Source organism: Limanda limanda, chromosome 15, assembly GCF_963576545.1.
Source record: "Limanda limanda chromosome 15, fLimLim1.1, whole genome shotgun sequence".
Classification (NCBI taxonomy): domain Eukaryota; kingdom Metazoa; phylum Chordata; class Actinopteri; order Pleuronectiformes; family Pleuronectidae; genus Limanda; species Limanda limanda.
Genome location: NC_083650.1, coordinates 5,676,540 through 5,695,939, shown reverse-complemented (window position 1 = coordinate 5,695,939; position 19,400 = coordinate 5,676,540). Strand labels below are relative to the sequence as shown.

The 19,400-nt window shown below is 45.2% G+C and overlaps 3 protein-coding genes across 4 annotated transcripts in view; 2 read left to right on the top strand and 1 right to left on the bottom strand.

The window, feature by feature from the left end:
* Position 1: 1 nt before the first annotated feature.
* On the top strand, positions 2-5,789 carry slc3a1 (solute carrier family 3 member 1). The gene is made up of 10 exons (XM_061087703.1): positions 2-528; positions 1,079-1,258; positions 1,375-1,520; positions 1,619-1,744; positions 2,105-2,224; positions 3,991-4,115; positions 4,279-4,480; positions 4,579-4,761; positions 5,020-5,145; positions 5,245-5,789. The coding sequence occupies exons 1-10, from the start codon at positions 105-107 to the stop codon at positions 5,674-5,676; spliced, it is 2,064 nt and encodes a 687-aa protein (XP_060943686.1). The 5' UTR covers positions 2-104; the 3' UTR covers positions 5,677-5,789.
* prepl (prolyl endopeptidase like) lies at positions 4,855-12,387 on the bottom strand. Of its 2 annotated transcripts, XM_061087702.1 has the most exons (15): positions 12,275-12,387; positions 11,183-11,311; positions 10,885-10,951; positions 10,588-10,768; positions 10,363-10,451; positions 10,138-10,264; positions 9,836-10,052; positions 9,565-9,756; positions 9,261-9,473; positions 8,896-9,071; positions 8,547-8,763; positions 8,196-8,345; positions 7,666-7,792; positions 6,353-6,441; positions 4,855-5,935 (listed from the first exon to the last, which is right to left on the bottom strand). In XM_061087702.1, exons 1-15 carry the CDS (start codon positions 12,383-12,385, stop codon positions 5,861-5,863), a joined length of 2,160 nt encoding a protein of 719 aa, XP_060943685.1. In that variant the 5' UTR covers positions 12,386-12,387; the 3' UTR covers positions 4,855-5,860. The 2 variants fall into 2 exon arrangements, with proteins under 2 accessions (XP_060943685.1, XP_060943684.1); XM_061087701.1 differs by lacking the exon at positions 4,855-5,935 and having other exon boundaries at positions 6,086-6,441.
* Positions 12,388-13,817: 1,430 nt separating this feature from the next.
* The window catches only part of camkmt (calmodulin-lysine N-methyltransferase), a 97,457-nt gene continuing 91,874 nt past the window's right edge, over positions 13,818-19,400 (top strand). The window contains exons 1-3 of the mRNA XM_061087393.1: positions 13,818-14,100; positions 15,343-15,521; positions 15,934-15,998. Of these exons, the coding sequence (XP_060943376.1) occupies positions 13,945-14,100; positions 15,343-15,521; positions 15,934-15,998 (400 nt within the window). The 5' untranslated portion in view covers positions 13,818-13,944. The remainder of the gene's footprint in view (positions 14,101-15,342; positions 15,522-15,933; positions 15,999-19,400) is intronic.

The window sequence follows — 19,400 nt, the reverse complement described above, 5'->3', positions numbered from 1 at the left end:
ACCCTCTCAGAGCACTTAGAACTTCATGTGACTCCGATTCTCTCAGTCTGAGGTGAAGTGGATCTAAACCAGCACAGGATTTGTTCCATTCTTAAATAAAGGAGATGAGTTCTAAGAAGCAGAGCACCGGCATGGTGCTGTTGAACTACACCATAGACCCTGACTTCCAGGATGTGGCCGGTGTGGGGTCCGGCTCAGGGACCAGCCCCCCTCTCCCGGAGGAGAAGCAGCAGGACTCCAGCTCGGTGAAGCTGGAGCCGGCTGTGGAGGAGTACACGCAGCTGAAGCCTTACGCCGGGATGCCCAAGGAGGTGCTGCTGCTGTACTCCTCCCAGGCCCGGTACCGGGTGCCCCGGGAGGTCCTGTTCTGGCTGATCGTGGCCTGCACCCTGGCCCTGGTGGCTCTCACCATCACAGTGATCGCTCTGTCTCCCCGTTGCCTGAGCTGGTGGCAGGTGTCCCCGGTGTACCAGGTCTACCCCCGCTCCTTCAGGGACTCGGACGGTGATGGGGTGGGAGACCTCAAAGGTAAAGTGCCCCCCCACAGAGAACACTACGTAGGGCTGAGGGTTGTTGGTAAACACTACTGCCAGTGCAGAGTACAGTACTGTAGTAAATGTACTTCATTACTTTACACTAACTGGCATAATTACAAATTATGACTTTAATCTACTTGTAATCTATTATATTTCAAATTTCAGAGAGAAATACTTTGCATTAGCAGGTTATCGATTAAAGAGATGATCATTTTGTTTAGTGTGGATATTTCAAGTTGATTTTTTGGATATATTTGACTGTTTACTCTGATGAAGAGCAAAAACTTTTAATTAAATTTTCATTTAAAGCTACATCATAGAAAATTGCTGTGTTTTTAGAAGAGCAATTTCAAAAGGAAAACTTTCAAAACGCTTACATTATAGTATGGTTAGCAGCATAGTTCAAAAATGCAGCCACACCAAACACCAACTGTTTTTAAATATATCCACGTTAACTCTGCTGTCGAGTATCAGCAGCTGGTCTCTGGAGTCGAGGTATTTTCAGCCTCGTCACTGTCACTGTGGTGTCTCTGCTCCGACAGGAATTCAGGAGCAGCTGGATCACTTTGAGTTCCTGAACATCAAGTCGGTTTGGATCAGTCCCTTCTACCGCTCCCCCATGAAAGACTTTGGCTATGACGTGGAAGACTTCCGAGCCATTGACCCCCTCTTCGGAACCATGCAGGACTTTGAGGAGCTGCTGGCTGAGATGCACAACAAAGGTGTGGAGCTGGAGGTGGAGGTGGTCAGGATGGACCCCTTCACGTCTTCTCTCAGGGGTCACCTGGTTGGGTTGAAGTGAATACCTTTGACTCTTTTCTCTCTCTGCTTCCACCAGGTTTGAAGCTGATCATGGATTTCATTCCCAATCACACCAGTGACAAACACCGCTGGTTTAACTTGAGCCGGACCAGAGATCCTCACTACGAGGATTATTACGTCTGGACTGACTGCAACGAGACGTCACCAAGACCGAATAACTGGGTCGGTATCTGCAGATCACAGGAGTTTGTGGAGAAAGTTTTCACGTGTTTGTGTAGTTTCTTAACGACAACAATTCTCCATCCTGCTGTTTCTCTCAGGTGAGCATTTTCGGGAACTCGTCGTGGACTTACGATGACGTCAGAGGACAATGTTACCTGCACCAGTTCCTCAAGGAGCAACCGGACCTGAACTTCAGAAACACACATGTCCGCCAGGAGATCGTCGTAAGATAACACACACACACACATACACACACAGACACACACGGCTGCTGACTCCTCCCTTCGTTTATCTGTGATTCAGATGTTGTATCTCACACTCATATCTCTGTTGCCTCCTCCACTGTGCACCAATCACTGCTGTATTCACACATCAGGTGTAATCTGTGTTTTGTTAGGTAACCGATTACACATTAACCCCCCCCCCCCGCCCTGTTAACCCCTGGGTGTTTTCAACAAATTCTACACAGCAAATGACACAGTAACTTATTGTGTAAACAATCTTTTTGTGATAGGAGAAAGAGTCTCCGTTTTACTGTGGACACACTGTTTTTGAATGGATCTGTATTTGTCGTTTTATCTCAGGATATTATTCATTTCTGGTTGGGGAAAGGAGTGGACGGGTTCCGGATGGACGCAGTGAAGCACATCCTGGAGGCGGCTCACCTGAGGGATGAGCCACAGGTGGACCCAGAAAAAGCTCCTGTAAGTGTTGCTCAGATTGAGCTGCTCTTTGTCCTCATGTTGACCCAACATGGTTTCTCTGTGATCTGCCAGTGGAAATGGATCCATCTTGAATGGAAGAGCAGGTGTTACTCAGCTCCCAAACACATTTCACCTCTTGTAAGGCTGAGCTGTAGTTTAACCAACAGTCCACCAGGCTCCCATCACCTGACAGCTTTGCTTCCTCCGACCTCAGTGGGTCAAGGTTCGGCTTAGTGAGCCCTCTCTGCTGCGACGTTCAGTTACATGGTTCTGTTATGATTTTACGTTATTGAATTATACGTCACCTGACATGTCAGAGTCCAGATTTTTATCAGTGTGAGGAATAGAAGTAGAGGCGTCTCCAGTGGAGCTGGAGGAACAAACTGTTGAGTGGGAGAACTCGCACCGTGCTCCACGTTATCAGTCATCATCGTCATCTGCTGCTCCTCTGGACAAAATACCATTCTCTGAACTCAAAGGAGTTCACGACCCGTTCAGAGTTAAGCTGAGTGAGAGGTTTTGTTCCCAGGGGAATGAAGTTATTTCTCCCAGAGGAAAGATTAGTAGAAAATACGCATATTTGGTTGGATTGGCGAGTCACTGGGATTTACTTCCTCCTGCAGAATAACACTGAGACTGACCCGTCTGCTCAGTGTTGACTCAGAGGTGAACTCGCTGCTGCAGCACCAACATCCAACATGGCCTTTTCTTTAAAGAATTAAACACACAAAGCTGTGTTTGGCAGCGAAGTTTCAACAAAACAAGTTGTTCCACAGACTCTTGTGCATTTAAACAACACTGCAATATATATAGTCACATGTACGATATGGGTTTATTGAGCTTTTCAAGGCCGTGTTCATAACTAAGCAACTTTCTGTGTTATCATTATTGCTTCAGTGGTTTACTGCCGACCGAAGCTTTAAACACATAGTGTATTTTACAGGCAGTTTGATAAACGGTTTGTTCACATGGCAGAACGTCACCTCACTGGTCTACTCTGCTGCATCAGTGGTTAAGTGCATGAATAGATTCGTGGCCTGGTCTTTTCTGACCGGAATTTGTGTGTTGTGTTGTGGTTGAGTTCCCCCGACACACAATTCACTCACATTGGGTGTTAACATTTTTTAACCTCAAATCGGGCTTTAGAGACTGAAGCAGCCCCTGAGTTGGTTCCCTCATAATTATGTCCTCTGCCAAGCAAGTTATGTTTCCACCCCTGTCTGGATCTGGATGAGGGGACAGATCCAGGAACGTGATTCCAATATCTTTAATGTGAGATTTTTCACCATTTTAAACATTTTTCCAGGGATTCATTCAGGGATCTTGAACAAATTACAACTTAGAGAACTGATATCTAGGAGTGTGTTTATCTTTTCCCATAATGATTTATTTTAACTTTATTTTAATAAAACTCGTAATATTTCTTGCATACGACATTACTCCTGGATCACTGAACCCGTGAGTCTGTTACCACTTGGCCTCTTCTCTCTGTATCTGGTGTCCACTGATTTCCCAACTACCTGTCCTGCCGCTGCTCCCTGAGTTCTGGCATAAGAAAGGACAAAGAAATGCATTTACAGTCCAGCTCCCACTAACTCCGAGTTGGCTGAGGAAAATACCATTGAGCTCCACTAATGCACTGGAGTTGATGATCTCAGGGAGGAAACTCTACTGGGAATGAAACACTACTTCTCTGCAGAAACTAAATGTAAAACCTGACAATAATATTCAAATTATAATATTTCTTCATGTTCCTTCCTCTCCAGGAGGCGGTGACCTCAGAGTGGGACCTTTACCACGACTACACCACCAGTCAGGTGGGGCTGCACGACCTCCTGAGGGACTGGAGGGCACAGATGGACGTTTACAGCCGTGAGCCTGGCAGATACAGGTATGTGAAGTATATGGTAATGATTGAGATTATCTAAAACACTACAAGACCTTTTTATTATAGTATTTGGTCAGTAAATCTATTTAATAAAAAGTAATGTTTAAGTTTCCATGCTTGACTGTGGGTCAGTTTGAATGTTATCAGACGTTCTTGCTGCCTCCAGGTTCATGGTGACCGAGTCGTACGATTACCAGGAGGTGGACAAGACCATGATGTACTACGGCACCTCGCAGGTGAAAGAAAGTGATTTCCCCTTCAACTTCTACCTGCTGGACCTGCCTCACAACACCAGCGGCTTGTGGGTTCAACAGCTGGTCCAGCTCTGGATGACCAACATGCCCACTGGACGATGGGCCAACTGGGTGGTGAGTCGCTGTTTATCTACTTGTTCTCTGGCATCTTTAAATTAACCGTCGCTTGTTTCACTTTTCCTTTGCACCTCTCTAACTCCCTCTGTTTCCAGGTGGGAAACCACGACAAGCCTCGGATCGCCACCAGCGCCGGTCAGACCTACGTCCGGGTCATCAACATGCTGCTGCTGACCCTCCCCGGCACCCCCACCACCTACTACGGAGAGGAGATCGGCATGGAGAACATTAATGTCACGGACAGTGAGATACAAGATCCCGCTGGCAAATACAACTCAGTCAGTACACTGCACACACTAACAAGCGATTCAGACGATGCAATAGACACTGACGCATCACTTGCTGCACAATAATAACAACAACACAACAGATCAAGATGTGTGTCAACAATGAAAATAGACAAACATTTATTAAGGCAGGATTTACTTCCAGTTTGTTGCATTTTGACAGCACTATGTAGTGGAATGGAAACTGTACATACTTGTGTATATGTTGAAGTGTCTGTGCTCAAGTCAAACTTAACGTTGTCCCTGCAGAGTGCCAGTCGGGACCCCCAGCGATCCCCCATGCAGTGGAGTGCTCACACGAACGCAGGCTTCAACAACAAAACCAACGCCACCTGGCTGCCGGTTCACCCGGATTTCACAAGCGTGAATGTGGAGGTACAGAGATCTTTCAGTTCTGTTCGACTTTGGAGGAACATCTGGCCAGAGGCTGCTTGTGTTTCTTACTTTAAAATACGGCCACTCTCTCTCCTCTAGGTCCAGAAAAAAGATGGCCGCTCCGTTATGTCTCAGTACCGTTTCCTGAACACGCTGCGTCAGTCGGAGCTGCCGCTTCACCGCGGCTGGTTCTGCTTCGTCCACGCTGACGCCAGCGTCTTCTCTTACCTCAGGGAGCTCGACGGGCTACACCGAGCTTTCCTCATGGTCCTTAACTTTGGCAAAGAATCTGCCGTCACGGACCTCTCGTCTGTTGGGGAGCTGCCGGAGCAGCTGACGGTGCTGATGAGCACGAACGGTGTCAGCGATGGGAAAGTGTTTCAGAAGTCTGGTATCCTGACGGAGGTCGGGGAGGGTTTGGTGATTCAGTTCTCCGCACCCACTCGGTTTAATCCCAACCATCCCAAGCAGTGCTACGTCTCAGAGAAGGCCTGTTATTTAGGAGCCATGGACATACTTTATAAATGCTAACATGAATGGACACTGGTGTTCAGTTATTATAGTTTCACAGTAGAAATCAAGATGTTTCTTTGGTGTCTCCTCTGTAAGGGATGTATGTCAGAGAATTAAAAGGAACCGCAACAGATACAATCACCATCTCTGTCTTTTCTTTCTCAAAAAGTTCATATTGATTCCTGACTGCCTCTCGAAAGCCTCACGACTTCTTCCTCTTGCGTCGCGGCAGCTCGAGGCCGAGCTCTTTGTATAGAAATGCTAGATTGAGGGCCTCCTGTGTTGGGGAGAGAAGAGAGGTCCGAAAATAAATCAAAAAGAGCTGATTGTGTCTAATTTGCAGTATTACCTCCACAGAGGAGGTTATGTTTTCACTGCTGTTTGTTAGCAGGATTATGCAAAAACAACTGGATGGATTACCATAACATTTAGTGCAAGGATTTTTTATTGGTCAGGAAAGAACCCATTCAATGTTGGTGTGGATCCAGATCAGGAGGCAGATCCAACCATTGTTTCCCCACTTTCTTTAACATCGTGATAAAGGGCTTATTTACATTTTAATTGATTTCTCAAAGAACAATTCATGGATCTTGATGAAAAAAAAATCTCAGCCATGTTTAGGCGACTGATATTTCTGAGTGTGTGCAGTTTGGTGCAGATCCAAATCAAATCTGGATCTTGAGAATTTAATTACCTCCTCCAGCATCAGCTCAAAGTCGTCTGGGCCGAGGTGATTTGCTCCGGGTTGGATATTCAGAACGATGTTTGGTGCTGGTTCACATCCTGAAAGAAGGAGGAGGATCGGGGGCCAAAGGTCAAAGAAAAGATCTCTTATCTTTAAAACTTCCTCCAGGACATTCATCTTCTTATTCTGTCTTTTTTCTCTGCTGCCCTTCTCTCTCTGTCCGGTTGCCCCAAATCTTATCTCCCTCTCTTGCTCCCGACTCTCCTTTCATTCCTGCTTGCTCCCATCTGATACTGAGCTCCCTCCTCTCTTGCCTCCCTCACATTATCCCTCCCCCCCGTCTCTGTGGTACTGGCTGTTTCACAAGTGCGGTCTTGACCTTGACAGCTCCCAGTCTGTGGCGTCTAATCTCTCGCTCTGATACACTATCTCTTTACCATGCTAATGGGCCTGCCCACCCGCCTGCGTGTGTCTATGCCATCAGCACTTTATCAAAGACTCCGGAGAACAGAGAGACAGATTAGGGAGACATATATACACACACATACACACAGAGCCACTTAAGCTGGCCGGCGTATGTGTGTATGAACAACAGAAAAAGTGAGAGATAATGTGTGCAGAGAGAGAGAGGGGTGTAAAGCGGAGTACCACCAATGTGGTGAAGGCAGATTATGAGTGAGAGGGAGAGAGAGCCTGTCTATAGGGAAATGAGAGCAATTAGCTGACACACATGCTCCACTACAAGGTGACCTTTGCCACACTTTGGTCATGAACTTAAAACTCTGATAACACCCCCCCCCCCCCCCAAGACGGACAGCTACACATCTGCTGCTGCCTCTCAAGACGTGCACACTGACACTTCCACTGGGAGTCGACCCTGAACTGTTAAAACCTATGGGAAGCAGAAATACACCCAATAGAAAGTGGAACGAGTGGGAATCTATTCTGGAATGCGTCCACAGAATGATGCACTCATTGAAGGTGATGGCATCTACAGGATGAAAGAGAGATGTCATACATGTAGAAGATGGAAATGAAGATATCATCTTGACAAGACGACGAGAATCGAGTTATTAGTGACTAAGGCCGACACCAGTGATCCCAGCAGTGTTATTTATCCGGGACATCCTCCCTTCTACACGCTGCACCACCCTCACCGGAGTGTTTTGGAGATTTCTTTGTTGACATGAACGTGAGAATCTCCTGCTGCATTAAACATGTGTGAAAGTCCGGAGAAAGTCCACTTATTCTGCTAACACTCTTCAGAGCTCATGTCTGAAAGGGGCTGATGTGTGAGTGTGTTTTTTTTTGCTTTTATGTACCTGACTGTGGATCTGTGGTGAAGTGAGTGTGGATGACTTTCCTTAGCTGCTCAGTGTATTTCAGGACACCTGCCAAAGGAACCCTGGCATCGCTGCTGTAGGCTGTCAGCAGCATTGATGGATAGCACTATCACACACACACACACAGAGATGGATAAACAAGTTACACAGTGGTCCTCAGTGTCCCCTAAAACAACATTTCTGAGGCTTATGCATATTTCCAGTTGAAATGATCTGTCAGTAAGACACAGCACTAAACAAGCAGAGCTCCTCAGCTTATGTTGGACAGATTTCAGAGAAAGCCTGGAAACCATTAATTGACCCAGTGCTATTCATATTCAGGCTGTGGGCCACGGGAATTTCAAATGGGATTTCAGCATAGTCTGTTCTCTGGATTTACAGGACACTTTACAATGCAGCGTAGATATAATTAGAGAGTGATTTTCAGAAAGCAAAAAGAAGGTATCAAACTACCAAGCACCAAAAACTACAGCCCCATTTTTTAACTTCTCGATCTCCCCTCCTCGTACCTGAGGAGTGATGTTGTGAAGGGGACAGTAGGAGGAGATGCTCAGTCTGTGTTTGGGGTTTCCTATCGGGTCCCCCCATTCTTCTCTGTCCTCCAAAGTTAGAGGCAGGCTGGGATCCTCCATCGTCCCCAACACATCCAGGAAAGGAGCCTGGAAACAGGAAGAGAGATTTCATTTGGTGAGGCACCATGTTCCGATGAATGAGTAGAATCTCAGTATTTCTCTTTTAAGTCAGAATATGTATTTAACCCTTGTAAACTGATTAATCTCTGGAGGAAGACACTGTCCCCGATACACTTGTTCTTTGGACACAAAATAACGCTAAAAGTGAAACACATTTGAACATTTTACCTGCATGGTGACGGCCCGTATCATATGTGGGTGTCTATTGCACAGCGCCCCCACCGGCACCGCCCCAGCACTGCAGGCTGTGAGGGCAGTGAGTGAGGGTGAGGAGACTCCTGAGGAGAAGAGGTGTTGGAGACAGGCGTGAAGATCCTCCACTCCTTTCAGCTTCTTCTCCTCACAAGCTTGTCTTTGCCAGGACAGACCCTTCTCTCCTCCACCTCTGAGGAGGAGGGAAAGAACCGGCTCACTTTTACAACAAAGTTTGAATTTCCACACATAGTTAGATACGTTCTCATCAGCAAACAAACTGCTGAGTAAGTTTGAGGCTGCTGCAGTGGGGATGATAGGTTACCTGATGTGGCAGTAGGCCAGAGCCCAGCCCTGCTCCAGCAGAAGCCTCTTCTCTGGGCAGAAGTCCATGTGCAGATCTCTGCCATAAGCTCCGTAGACATGAGCCAGCAGTGGCGCCAGTCTCAGACCTTCCACAGGTCCGGCATGGAAGAGTGTGACTGGCACCAGGGCACCGTCCTGCAGAGGAGAGGCAGGAGACAGTCTGCAAACTGGGATGATGCCAAGTGTTAAATGATCCCTAGTTTGCAAATGTCATCACTTCCTTTCTGTCAGGTTTATGTGTGAACTCCCCACACTTCTGGGGAGTTGCGAAAAGAGCTTTATCAGTGGACACTCGAGTCTTGATACATGCATGTGTCTTCTCACTTGGCTGCAGGCCTCTAAACGTGCGGTGGTATAATCATCCTGGTTCTCTCGGACGGATCCATCCTCAGTGTCTGATAGAAGGAGCCCGTCCTCTGGGTACAGACAGTAGGGCACCGCTGGGTGGACTGGAGAGGAAATGAGGAGTTCTAACACTTTGCATTGGTCTGCCAAGCCTGGTCTCTGGGTTTCAATGGCGCAAGCCCAGGTAGGGAGCTGGGGAACGAGTGTAGACATATGACAGTATAAAATGGAAAACAAGGAAGGAAGTCGGCAAGAAATGCAAAGAGCTTTCTGACACACTGACCGGCACAGTGTAGGCTTTCTCAGGGTGAGTCAGCGGGATCACAGTCAGGACGAGCTCATTGGTCGGAGTTCTTACAGTCAACACACAGTGGTCTCCAACCACGTCCATGTCTTTGACTGCAGAGCCAGAAGACGGGGCAAACAGTGAGACCCAGGACACCATGGAGGGGTTGGAGAGTGGAGCTTGTACCACCTAGTGAGCAAAGAAGAATAAATCTAGGATTTAAATCTCAATATTTCTGAATATGTCTTATTCCAACCACTTTTTTTACCTGATACTCCTGTCCAGGTCCTGTATTGGCCAGTATGATCAGCGTCCTCCTCCAGTGCTCCACGTGGTACAAGAGGTCCGGCTGCCGAGGCTGAACCAGGAGAGGCTCCACGCTGGTTGTTGTGGTATCGACCAGCAGCACCTCTGAACCGGTCCTGCTGTTACAGTTGATGCTCAGTAACTGTCGGTCTCTGGAAAGGGCGACCTCCACAAACACACTGGGGGTGGGGTGGGGGTGCAGTGTTTCAGTTACAGACGGTGTTGGGGCCGAGACGGCTTGGATGAAACATCACTTGCACTTACTCAGGCCGTGTCTCCTCATACACAGACGTTATCCTGCTTCTACCGGGGATCAGGTCCAGACGAGATACTCTGCTGCAGCGCAGGTCCTCCAGAGTCGTGAAGAACAGGATCTCATCTGTGGCCCATTCTGTACCCACACAGAGAATATACTTTTTCTTTAGCCTGTGCACTAACATCGCTCTTCTCAGTGAATTTTGTTCTTAAATGCATCCATTTAAAACAAACCACAGCTGAAAACTTTGTCCAGTGTTGTTAAGACGTGTAAAGGATCCAAAGAAGTGGTCATTTCCCTCTTTAGCTTCACAACCACACATCTGGAAATTCACAGAACAAACATCTGCTTTTAAATTCACCAACTTCAAAAGATTCAATTTACACAAGCAAAACAAAAAAACAGTGCTGCCATATAAAGTGTGTTTTGTAGGTTTAATGCTGTTGTGTGTGATTCACCTCAGCTCCTCTCTATGAGCCGCTCTTAACGTGGCAGCGAGATGCTTCTCCTGTGGGGATAAACGTACTCTCTGGACGATCCACTGAAACGTCTGCTTCCTCTCTCCATTCTTAGATCCCCTCTCCTCCTCTCCTCCAGAGACTTGTCCTACATTTAGCACCTGCTCCGGCTCCAGGTCTCCTATGAACAGGGAGAGGAAACAGAGTCATTCACAAAAGTGGGAATGACACTAAACCTGCAAATATAGCATTAGGGTGATTAGTGAACACTGTCTCGCTACATTCATCATGTCTTACTCTGCCTGTTGTCCATCCTGTAGATGCCATCGCCTTCAATGAAATACACATGATGGTGGCCACAGACCTGTGGAAAGAGAGATCACAGTGGATTCTAACAAAAACAATATGGAATTCACCTGAAGTAAAATATTTCTGAATGAAAGTCACTTGAATTTTCCAGCTCTTGCTCGACCCCACACAGAAATTAGGAGTATTGTATGTTATAAGGATGAATGTTTGTGCTCATATGAGGGACAATATATCATTGTGTCTATGCAGGAATACATAATTAATATATCATCATTACAGTTCCTACCACTGAGTGATCAGTTGTGCTGGAGATCCTCCGGTACATTGCCCTCAGTCTCTTGTTGAAATATTTCTGCAGGACCTTGTACGTCTCAAGTCCAGAACTGAGACCTTCAGCTGGGGAGGTGGAATTCTCCTGAAATAAAACAGCATTTTAAATTAAGGAAGGACTTCTTGAAACTTCCAGCTTTGAGGGGCATTGCTGTGTCAATAAAGGTTATTGTCTCCAGTCGCAGAGGATGGACATTGACCTATGACATTGAACTGTAGAACTTTTTAACAAGTCGGTTTACCAGTTTGTCAGCATTTTTTTTATATCCCTGTAATAAAGAGTGACAGTGTTCCTTCCTCATATTGCAGTATATTTAATGTGATGCTTCTCTTATGTTATAAGTAACCAGAGATCTGAGCAAAGGATTTAGGTGCAAATCTAAATGATCATCTCAATGATGACGATGAGATACGATAAGATAATCCTGTATTAGTGCCAAATGGGGAAGTTTGCAGCAAGAGTCAAAAATAGGCATCAGTAAGTAATAATAAATGTAGGATAATAAAACTTATTATGTAAGAAATATAGAAAATATGAATGGAATAAGAACAACAGTATGTGCCGTGAGTGGGTCTCACATTGATTAATATTCATTGTGGGTTGAAGTGAAATCAAGTAGAAAACAACCTCTGGAGCAGACAATTAACAAAATATAATTCTCACAATTGTTAATTCTTTAACATATACTATAATTAAAAGTGCCCAAACTTTTGCATGATAAACTGCCACCTGATTTCACATCAGTACAAATTCAAACTTAGAATATCTTATGAAGGGAATAAAAAGTGGATTCAAACTTTATAGTAGAAACATGAAACCATAAAGTTTGAGCTTTAATAAAACTGTGTACAAGTGTTTATATGTGTAGCTTCCTCCTGTGGTGACTGATCCACATCCAGAGGAAACACGTGTCTCAGGTGTTTTATCTCCACTTGTCATCGTGGCTCCTTTACACCTGTTCAGTGAATAATGGATGAACCTCACGCTGTCGGGGTGAAGGTTTATCAGGAAGGTAACACAACTCCAGCTCCTCTCTCTCTCTCTTACCCGCGTGTAGCGTGGCTGCGAGGACACACGAGTAAACATGTGTTTACACACAGGTCGAATCCGAGCAGCGACACGAGCCGAGGAGCCGAGAAGAGACCAGACGGCTGCCATCACCCGGCTAGCAGCTAGCAGTTAGCACTTAGCCCAGCTAGCTAAACCAGGGGGGGGGGGGGGCTCGTTTGTTTACATGGGGGTTAAGTGGCCGACTGTCCCCATGTGGGATTCACGACGGCCACTACGACCCACGCAACCAGCGGTCACTGTGTTTCCACCTGTTGTTCCTGTTTTTAACGTTGTTTCCGGTTTTAACGTTGTTTACGTGACTCTGAGCATCTGTCAGAGAGGAGAGAGAAGCTCCATCCAAGCAAGTGAAGCAGCTGGTGGTGACGTAGAAGGCGGCGACAGACTCAAGCAGTCGAGGTCAGACATGTGGATTGAGAGTCTAAGCACAGGCAGAGGCGATGCTAGAGTCTATTGGGGCCCCAAGTTAAAACTCCCAGGGGGGCCCCTCAATTAGCGTTCATCAACATCATGATATGTATGATGTTACACCAACGAAGGGTAGGAAGCATAAGCCTGTGTTTAATTCAAAATGTTTCAAACAAAAGCAGAGAACATTAAAACCTTCAAATTTTCTAAATATAAATATAAAGAACAATAAAAACAAAAATACAGCCAGTGTTTACATAAGCAGACATAAGTTGGCAAAATATAAATGCTTAAAGCTTTATAAATAACTACAAATAAAAATGACAAAGCATTGAACTGCAGCCAGGTTCATCACTTTCCAGTGTCGTTTTTTTCTATTTGCATGTGTTTTCTTTTCATTTGCATTGAGTTGAGTTCTCTCAGCCACTGTGGAAACCTACTTAAAAATAAATCTCCTTCTGTAAAGTTGTCTGTTTTTGCTTCGATGTACACTCTGAATTTCTGGCATTTATTTGTTTTTTTCACCTGTTTTACTCATTTATGTATCTATTTCTTTAGTGGGTTTACTTTGAGATTGTGAGAGAGACAAGGGGTGTATTCCATTGATGTTATCGTATTAATTTATATATTCTCGTGGATTTATTTAATCTTGCTTGTGCTTGTTTGTTTGGCTGGTAACTGACTTTGCCAACTAATATCTTGTGTATGTTCAAATACATTTTCAAATAAAGTAAATAAATGTATAAAATACACAATATTGACACATTTATTTAATGCCTAAGTTTATTTCATTCATCGAGCAAACAAAATAATTTAAATGCAAACGCAAAATATCCAATCTTGAATGAAAAGGAGCAGATTCAACAACTCATTCATACAAATTAAAAGTTAAAAGAGCTGCAGGCCAACACAGCTCCTCACATCCCTTTATTTACATAAAATACATAAACACAGTACACTGTAAGTAAAGTAAGGAAGTGAATCCCACCACTATAGATCTGTGCACCAATGGAATCCTGCACCACAGACTCGACACTCCATTGCTCTGCCTTGGAGGCCTGAAGTGTACGGAAGTAGCGTGACTCCCTGCTCATCGTGGAGGTAACAGGTGAAAACAGCCACACACGTTCCCCTGCGGTGATTCCCCGGCTGCTGAAGCTTCATTCCTTCCTGTCGCCACCGACCCGTGTGACCACCGGGCAGCCGGTGAGTTGATCCCCGTGTGGAAGCGGTCAGACACGATGGAGAGGGACAGGACCGGTGCGGAGGAGGAGAAGAAGAAGCCGGCTTCCCCCCGAAGGATGGAGCTGAACGGGGACAGGTGCTCCGAGGACTCCTCCAGGACCGAGGGCTGCGGAGGGGATGTGGCCAAAGCCCGGTGGACCCTGCTCAGACAGGTACGATCCTCCCAGGAGGACACACAGCGTGGAAGGTGTTTTTACAGATGATAGAGATTTATATTACAGTTATTGTTCCTCATAACCAGGCGTCAGCAAATGGATTCAACATGTTTCACTGTAGGAGAAGCACAGGTCGCTGTGTTCTGGTTTGTCTTGTACAGGATTTAGCATTTGATTTATAAAAATAAAACACACTTATGAAGCTAGTTGCTCTAACATCCAAAGGCTTAAAAACAGAGCAACTGGACTTGGTTGAGTTTCTTTAAAGACTCTTGGATGAGAGAGGAAAACATCTCAAGAATCTCAACCAAGTCCATTGGACCTGTCTTCTGGCACTTGGATGTATACCCCGGTGTAAATATATAATAAGACGGAACCTACAAGTACGCAATCACAGGACATATAAGTATGCAACATGTTAAGTACTCAAAACATAGCACCCAGTACAACATAGTATACAGTCATAGGGCACGCGGTGGACAGGATGGGATAAATGGGACGAGTTTTGTGTTGTATTACAGGAAATTGGGGGGGGGGGGGTGAGTGTTATCAGTGGAGGGCTGCGTCCATCTGTTACTTTTAGCTGTAGTTACCAGTTTTTCTTCCTGTCATTATTTCTGTCTAATTTGTCCACAAAGTAGAACTAGGATCTGCTTTGACTCATCAATTAACTCACAACTTAAACCGATATTTAACAATATACAGTGTGTAGACTTTCACCTTTATTTCAAGAGGTTTAACAAACATATCACATTAACCATTTAGGAATTACACCCATTTTCATCCACCCTTAAACTTGCCATAGGTTAGAGTCTTATCTCTCTCATGTGGCCACAGAAACTCATTACCTACTGTTTACACAAGAACCTCAAACACACGAGAAAAGTAGCTCTTCACTTTTTCCCCATAGATGGGCATTGGACAGATGTTACACTTGGCTGAGAGGGAAAGATCCCAGGAGTGGGTCGAACTCACACTCTGCACTTTTTCCACCTGTCACAGTAATACACTCTTTGTGCTTCAGACTTTCAGGGGGAAGATCAGACCACTTCCATCAGAAATTAAAGATATAACATTTGTTGATCCTCTAAACAGCTGAAATGTAGCAGAGCCAAAACAGGAAAAGTGGTTATTTCTGAATATCCACCGACCTCATAAGGGGATTTAAACGTTTTGCCCTTTTTGTGGAACTCAGAATTCACAAGCTCCCGTGTATCTCCACTCCTGTCCCTCCCTCAGGTGCTGCGTCAGTCAGGGGCCGACAGTCCAGAGGTCAAACAGGCGTCTGTTCGCAGGTTCGCCACGTTTGACCTCTTCAGCAGGAAAAGGCTTGTGACACAAGACCCCAGTGATACCTCAGATGACCAGTGGGTGGAGTACAGAAGTGTGTGCTTTCCAGAGTACAGTGCCTTACTCAGGTACACACACACACACACACACACACACACACACACACTTGAATGGACGCACACACAACTCTAGTTTCATGATGGCACAAATACAGTGCAACACAAGTATATATTATACCACAGCACATCAGACTATTTAGGTAAAAGTCAGTGTTATAACATGTTTTCTACACATGACTGGCCTCAGATCATGAACTGATTCGTTCATTAATCGTAATCGAGGTAAAGGTTTGGTTTGGTAAAGGCACAACGTGTGCTCGAGAACCGTAAATACACAACAAATCAAATACTTTCTCATTAGAACAAAGCCATGAGACTACAATGGTGATTCATATTATTAATATATATATTTATATATATAAAGCACTAAACGCATTCTTCTCTGCTGCTGTATAATTGTCTATATTTGTGTTTCCCTCAGGGATAACCTGGGTCCTCTCAGGGTGAATGAAGTGCTCAACAGTTTCGACAACACTGGTAACGTCTGTGAGTACAAATTTAATCTTCATACTTGAAGTCATTGCATATGTGATGCATCTGTGCATTTCACACACACACACATCTCATGCTGTTTGCGGTTCCTGTTTGATGCCGGTGCTTTGATTCTCTCTCGCTGAATAGGAGCGTTTCTCTTGCGTCATGTGCTCATTCCTCCCAACTACCTTCAGACGCCCTCTAGGGTGAAATCCCACTTTAGTCTTCTCAGTCCTTCAGTGGACAGTGATGAGCGGTTTGGGAGGAAAGAAGGCTCCGACAGATCTGCACATGGTCTGTGATACAGAGAGAAGGAGCAACATCCCAAACACGAGCCTGGATTCTGCCCTTCATGTTGTGAAGCTCGACTGACTTTAAGTCAGTTTTCTCTGTTGTAGTTGCACTTATAGCTTTGCTTTCACTTCCTGTCCAGCTCATCACAAACCAGCTCCATGCAGTTCAGAGACTGTGCTGCTCCTTTTGATCTTGGGTCATTATTTGACAGTTTGATGAATCTGTCCTCCTTTGTTACCTGTGCTGTTTTCTTACCATTCTGATAGAGATATACAGTAGTACCTCCTGCAGTGCTGTACTGTTCCTGTTAATGCACCACAGTATACATAATTTCTGTTGGTTAAAACCAAATTATGTTGTTTTAACACAGCCTGAGATTACAGAAGTAGAGTGTCTAATGTCACTGTGTGTGTGTGTGTGTGTGTGTGTGTGTGTGTGTGTGTGTGTGTGTGTGTGTGTGTGTGTGTGTGTGTGTGTGTGTGTGTGTGTGTGTGTGTGTGTGTGTGTGTGTGTGTGTGTGTGTGTGTCTGTCTGTGGGTCGGCACACATGTAAGGTTTACACATTTGTTTGTCTCTGAAAAGGCCAAGTGTACTACTTTCCTTTGTGGTGTAGGCTACATTACGTCAGCTTTTTTTCCAAACAATCTAGCAAAATAGCTTTCAATGAGATAACAAATAATATAAATATGGGTATGATGATAATAATAATAAAGTGTTTTTTTAAAGCACTTTTCAAACGCAGAGTTGCAAGTTGCATCACAAAACAAAATATGAGTGCAAAGATAGCAAATGATAGAAAAGCCATCATACTTAAAAGGGCAATAAAACAAAACAAATAAAAGATGCTGCTCCATAGACGTTATACTCAGATACATTTTTAGTATTCATTAATTCTGAACCTGTTTGGGTAAAGATCTGTCCTCACAGGCTCGTGATGGTGCTGACGAACATGGTGTGTTAGTGTTAACCAGCCAGATGGCTCCTCAGGAGTCAGTGTCAGAGGTGAAGACCATGTCTAGAGGCTACTTCACTGCACACTGGGATCAGACGATATAAGTCTCGACAGAGCTGCTAGAACGGATGATCCCTTTTCTCTACAAGGAGACAATAGGATCAATACTTTTTTCTTTAGCGAGCTACAGAAGAGGTCATCGGGCTTGTAGGACTCTGGCAGCTCCCGCTGTGCTCTTTGTATGTCACAGATTTTTCATTCTCTCCGTTCTTCTGTCTTTCTCTTCATATTTTCCTCAGTAACTAGTATAAACACACCTGCCCCAGTTTCTCCTCCTTCATTTCAGGCTGTGCACAGTATTACCCTCATCCCTTTTTCCCCAATCTGCCCCTCTTACCCCCTCATTTCTCCACCTTCTCCCCTCTCACCCCTCCATCCCTCTCCCCTCCCAGCTTGAGTCATGCTCGGCCAGATGGGTAACTGAGTTCCTGACTTGGCCGGTGGATTAGCACAGCCGGAGATGAGAGCATAGAGGAGGGGAAAGGGGGGGAGAAGAGGAAATGGTGGGTGGGCATGCCAGAGGTGGAGTGTGTGTGTGTGTGTGTGTGTGTGTGTGTGTGTGTGTGTGTGTGTGTGTGTGTGTGTGTGTGTGTGTGTGTGTGTGTGTGTGTGTGTGTGTGTGTGTGTGTGTGTGTGTGTGTGTGTGTGTGTGTGTGTGTGTGTGTGTGTGTGTGTGTGTTTGTGTGTGTGTGTGTGTGAGCGTGCACAAGGAGTGGAGAGCCACAAGCAAAGGGGACCTCATTCCTCAGACAATGAGCCAGCCATCTCCCTCTCCATCCCATGTTTGGGACTAGTAATGCGTGAGATCAATTAGGACTGGTTGAGAGGAGGCTCTGAAAGGCCCAGAGTCGACCCTGTCAGAGCTCAGGGGTATATTTTTGGGGGTTGTGGTCGGAGAGAATCCCCTCTAAACACACACGCACACACACACCTACACCTAGTATTTTGTGCTCCTCACAAAGACACACAGCCTCACACACAAATCTACACCCTCTTGCTAATAAACCCATTTTCACTCTGGCCACCATCACACCCTCTCCACCTTTCCTGCTATCTCGATAATCCCCCTCCCCTGAGGTGCGGACAAGTCCAGATCCTAGGGGTCCTTGTCCTCCTGAATAGCAGGCTAAAAAGTCCGGCCGGATTAGCTCACCGCCTCCAAAATGTGTGGACTCAGCTTAAAATCGCTACCCTCCCAAACCCCCCCCCCACCCCCTCTCAGCACGACGCTCTCTGCCGGCCATTGTGTTTGTCCCACCACTGTGCACGTACGTGAACAATATGTTGTTTCTTAAGGCGACGATAAGCTGCAGTCAAAGGTTTTATTTCAGGACGAGAGGCGTCTCAATGAGGAGGTTGTTTGCAGTGGAGAGTGTTTGCAGAGACAGCAGCATACGACTGAGGAGACTCTGCACTGAGAGAAATGAAAGTGGAAATCACTAAACTACATTTAATGACTTCTTAGGTATAACTGAGAACGTGCATCTGACTGGGCCCGAATTATACGAGTCCCTTAGGGTTTAATTTCACTGCTGTGGATCACCTTTTGTTCGTTTTATTAAGTTTTGCAATTAATTAACATAACATGCAGTATTTTATCAGCAGCAATTTTCGATATCATCGGGAATAATAAAAGTTGAATGATTGTTCCTCTGCTGTGGGAATCTGGAGCCTGTGTAGAAAGTGTCTGCTACTGAACTTTGAATTTGATTTGCTTCTATGAGACTGAAGACACACTGGCTTTGAGTTTCCTTTTTATCCACATCGTAGCATTTTATTGATTAAAATTTTATTTTTTATGTCAGTCTTGATGTCAGCCAGTGCAGGAGATTAAAATAGGACTTTAATAACTTCTTTAAATTTGTCTCTGAAGTATATAGACAACACAGTAATTAAACATAAATAATAACCAGTTACGTGTTTGAATGTTATGGCTGATGTATGTTTTTATTTATGTTCACACGGGATGAGAGGTCACAGTACACATCACCCCCTCTGGTGGTTATCCAGAAGTCATGGATTTGCAGTTACACTTGTAGCTCATTATGTTGTCAGTGAATGATTGGGGGCCTATTTATTTCAGTCTGTTCTCGATCACTTTGAACTAT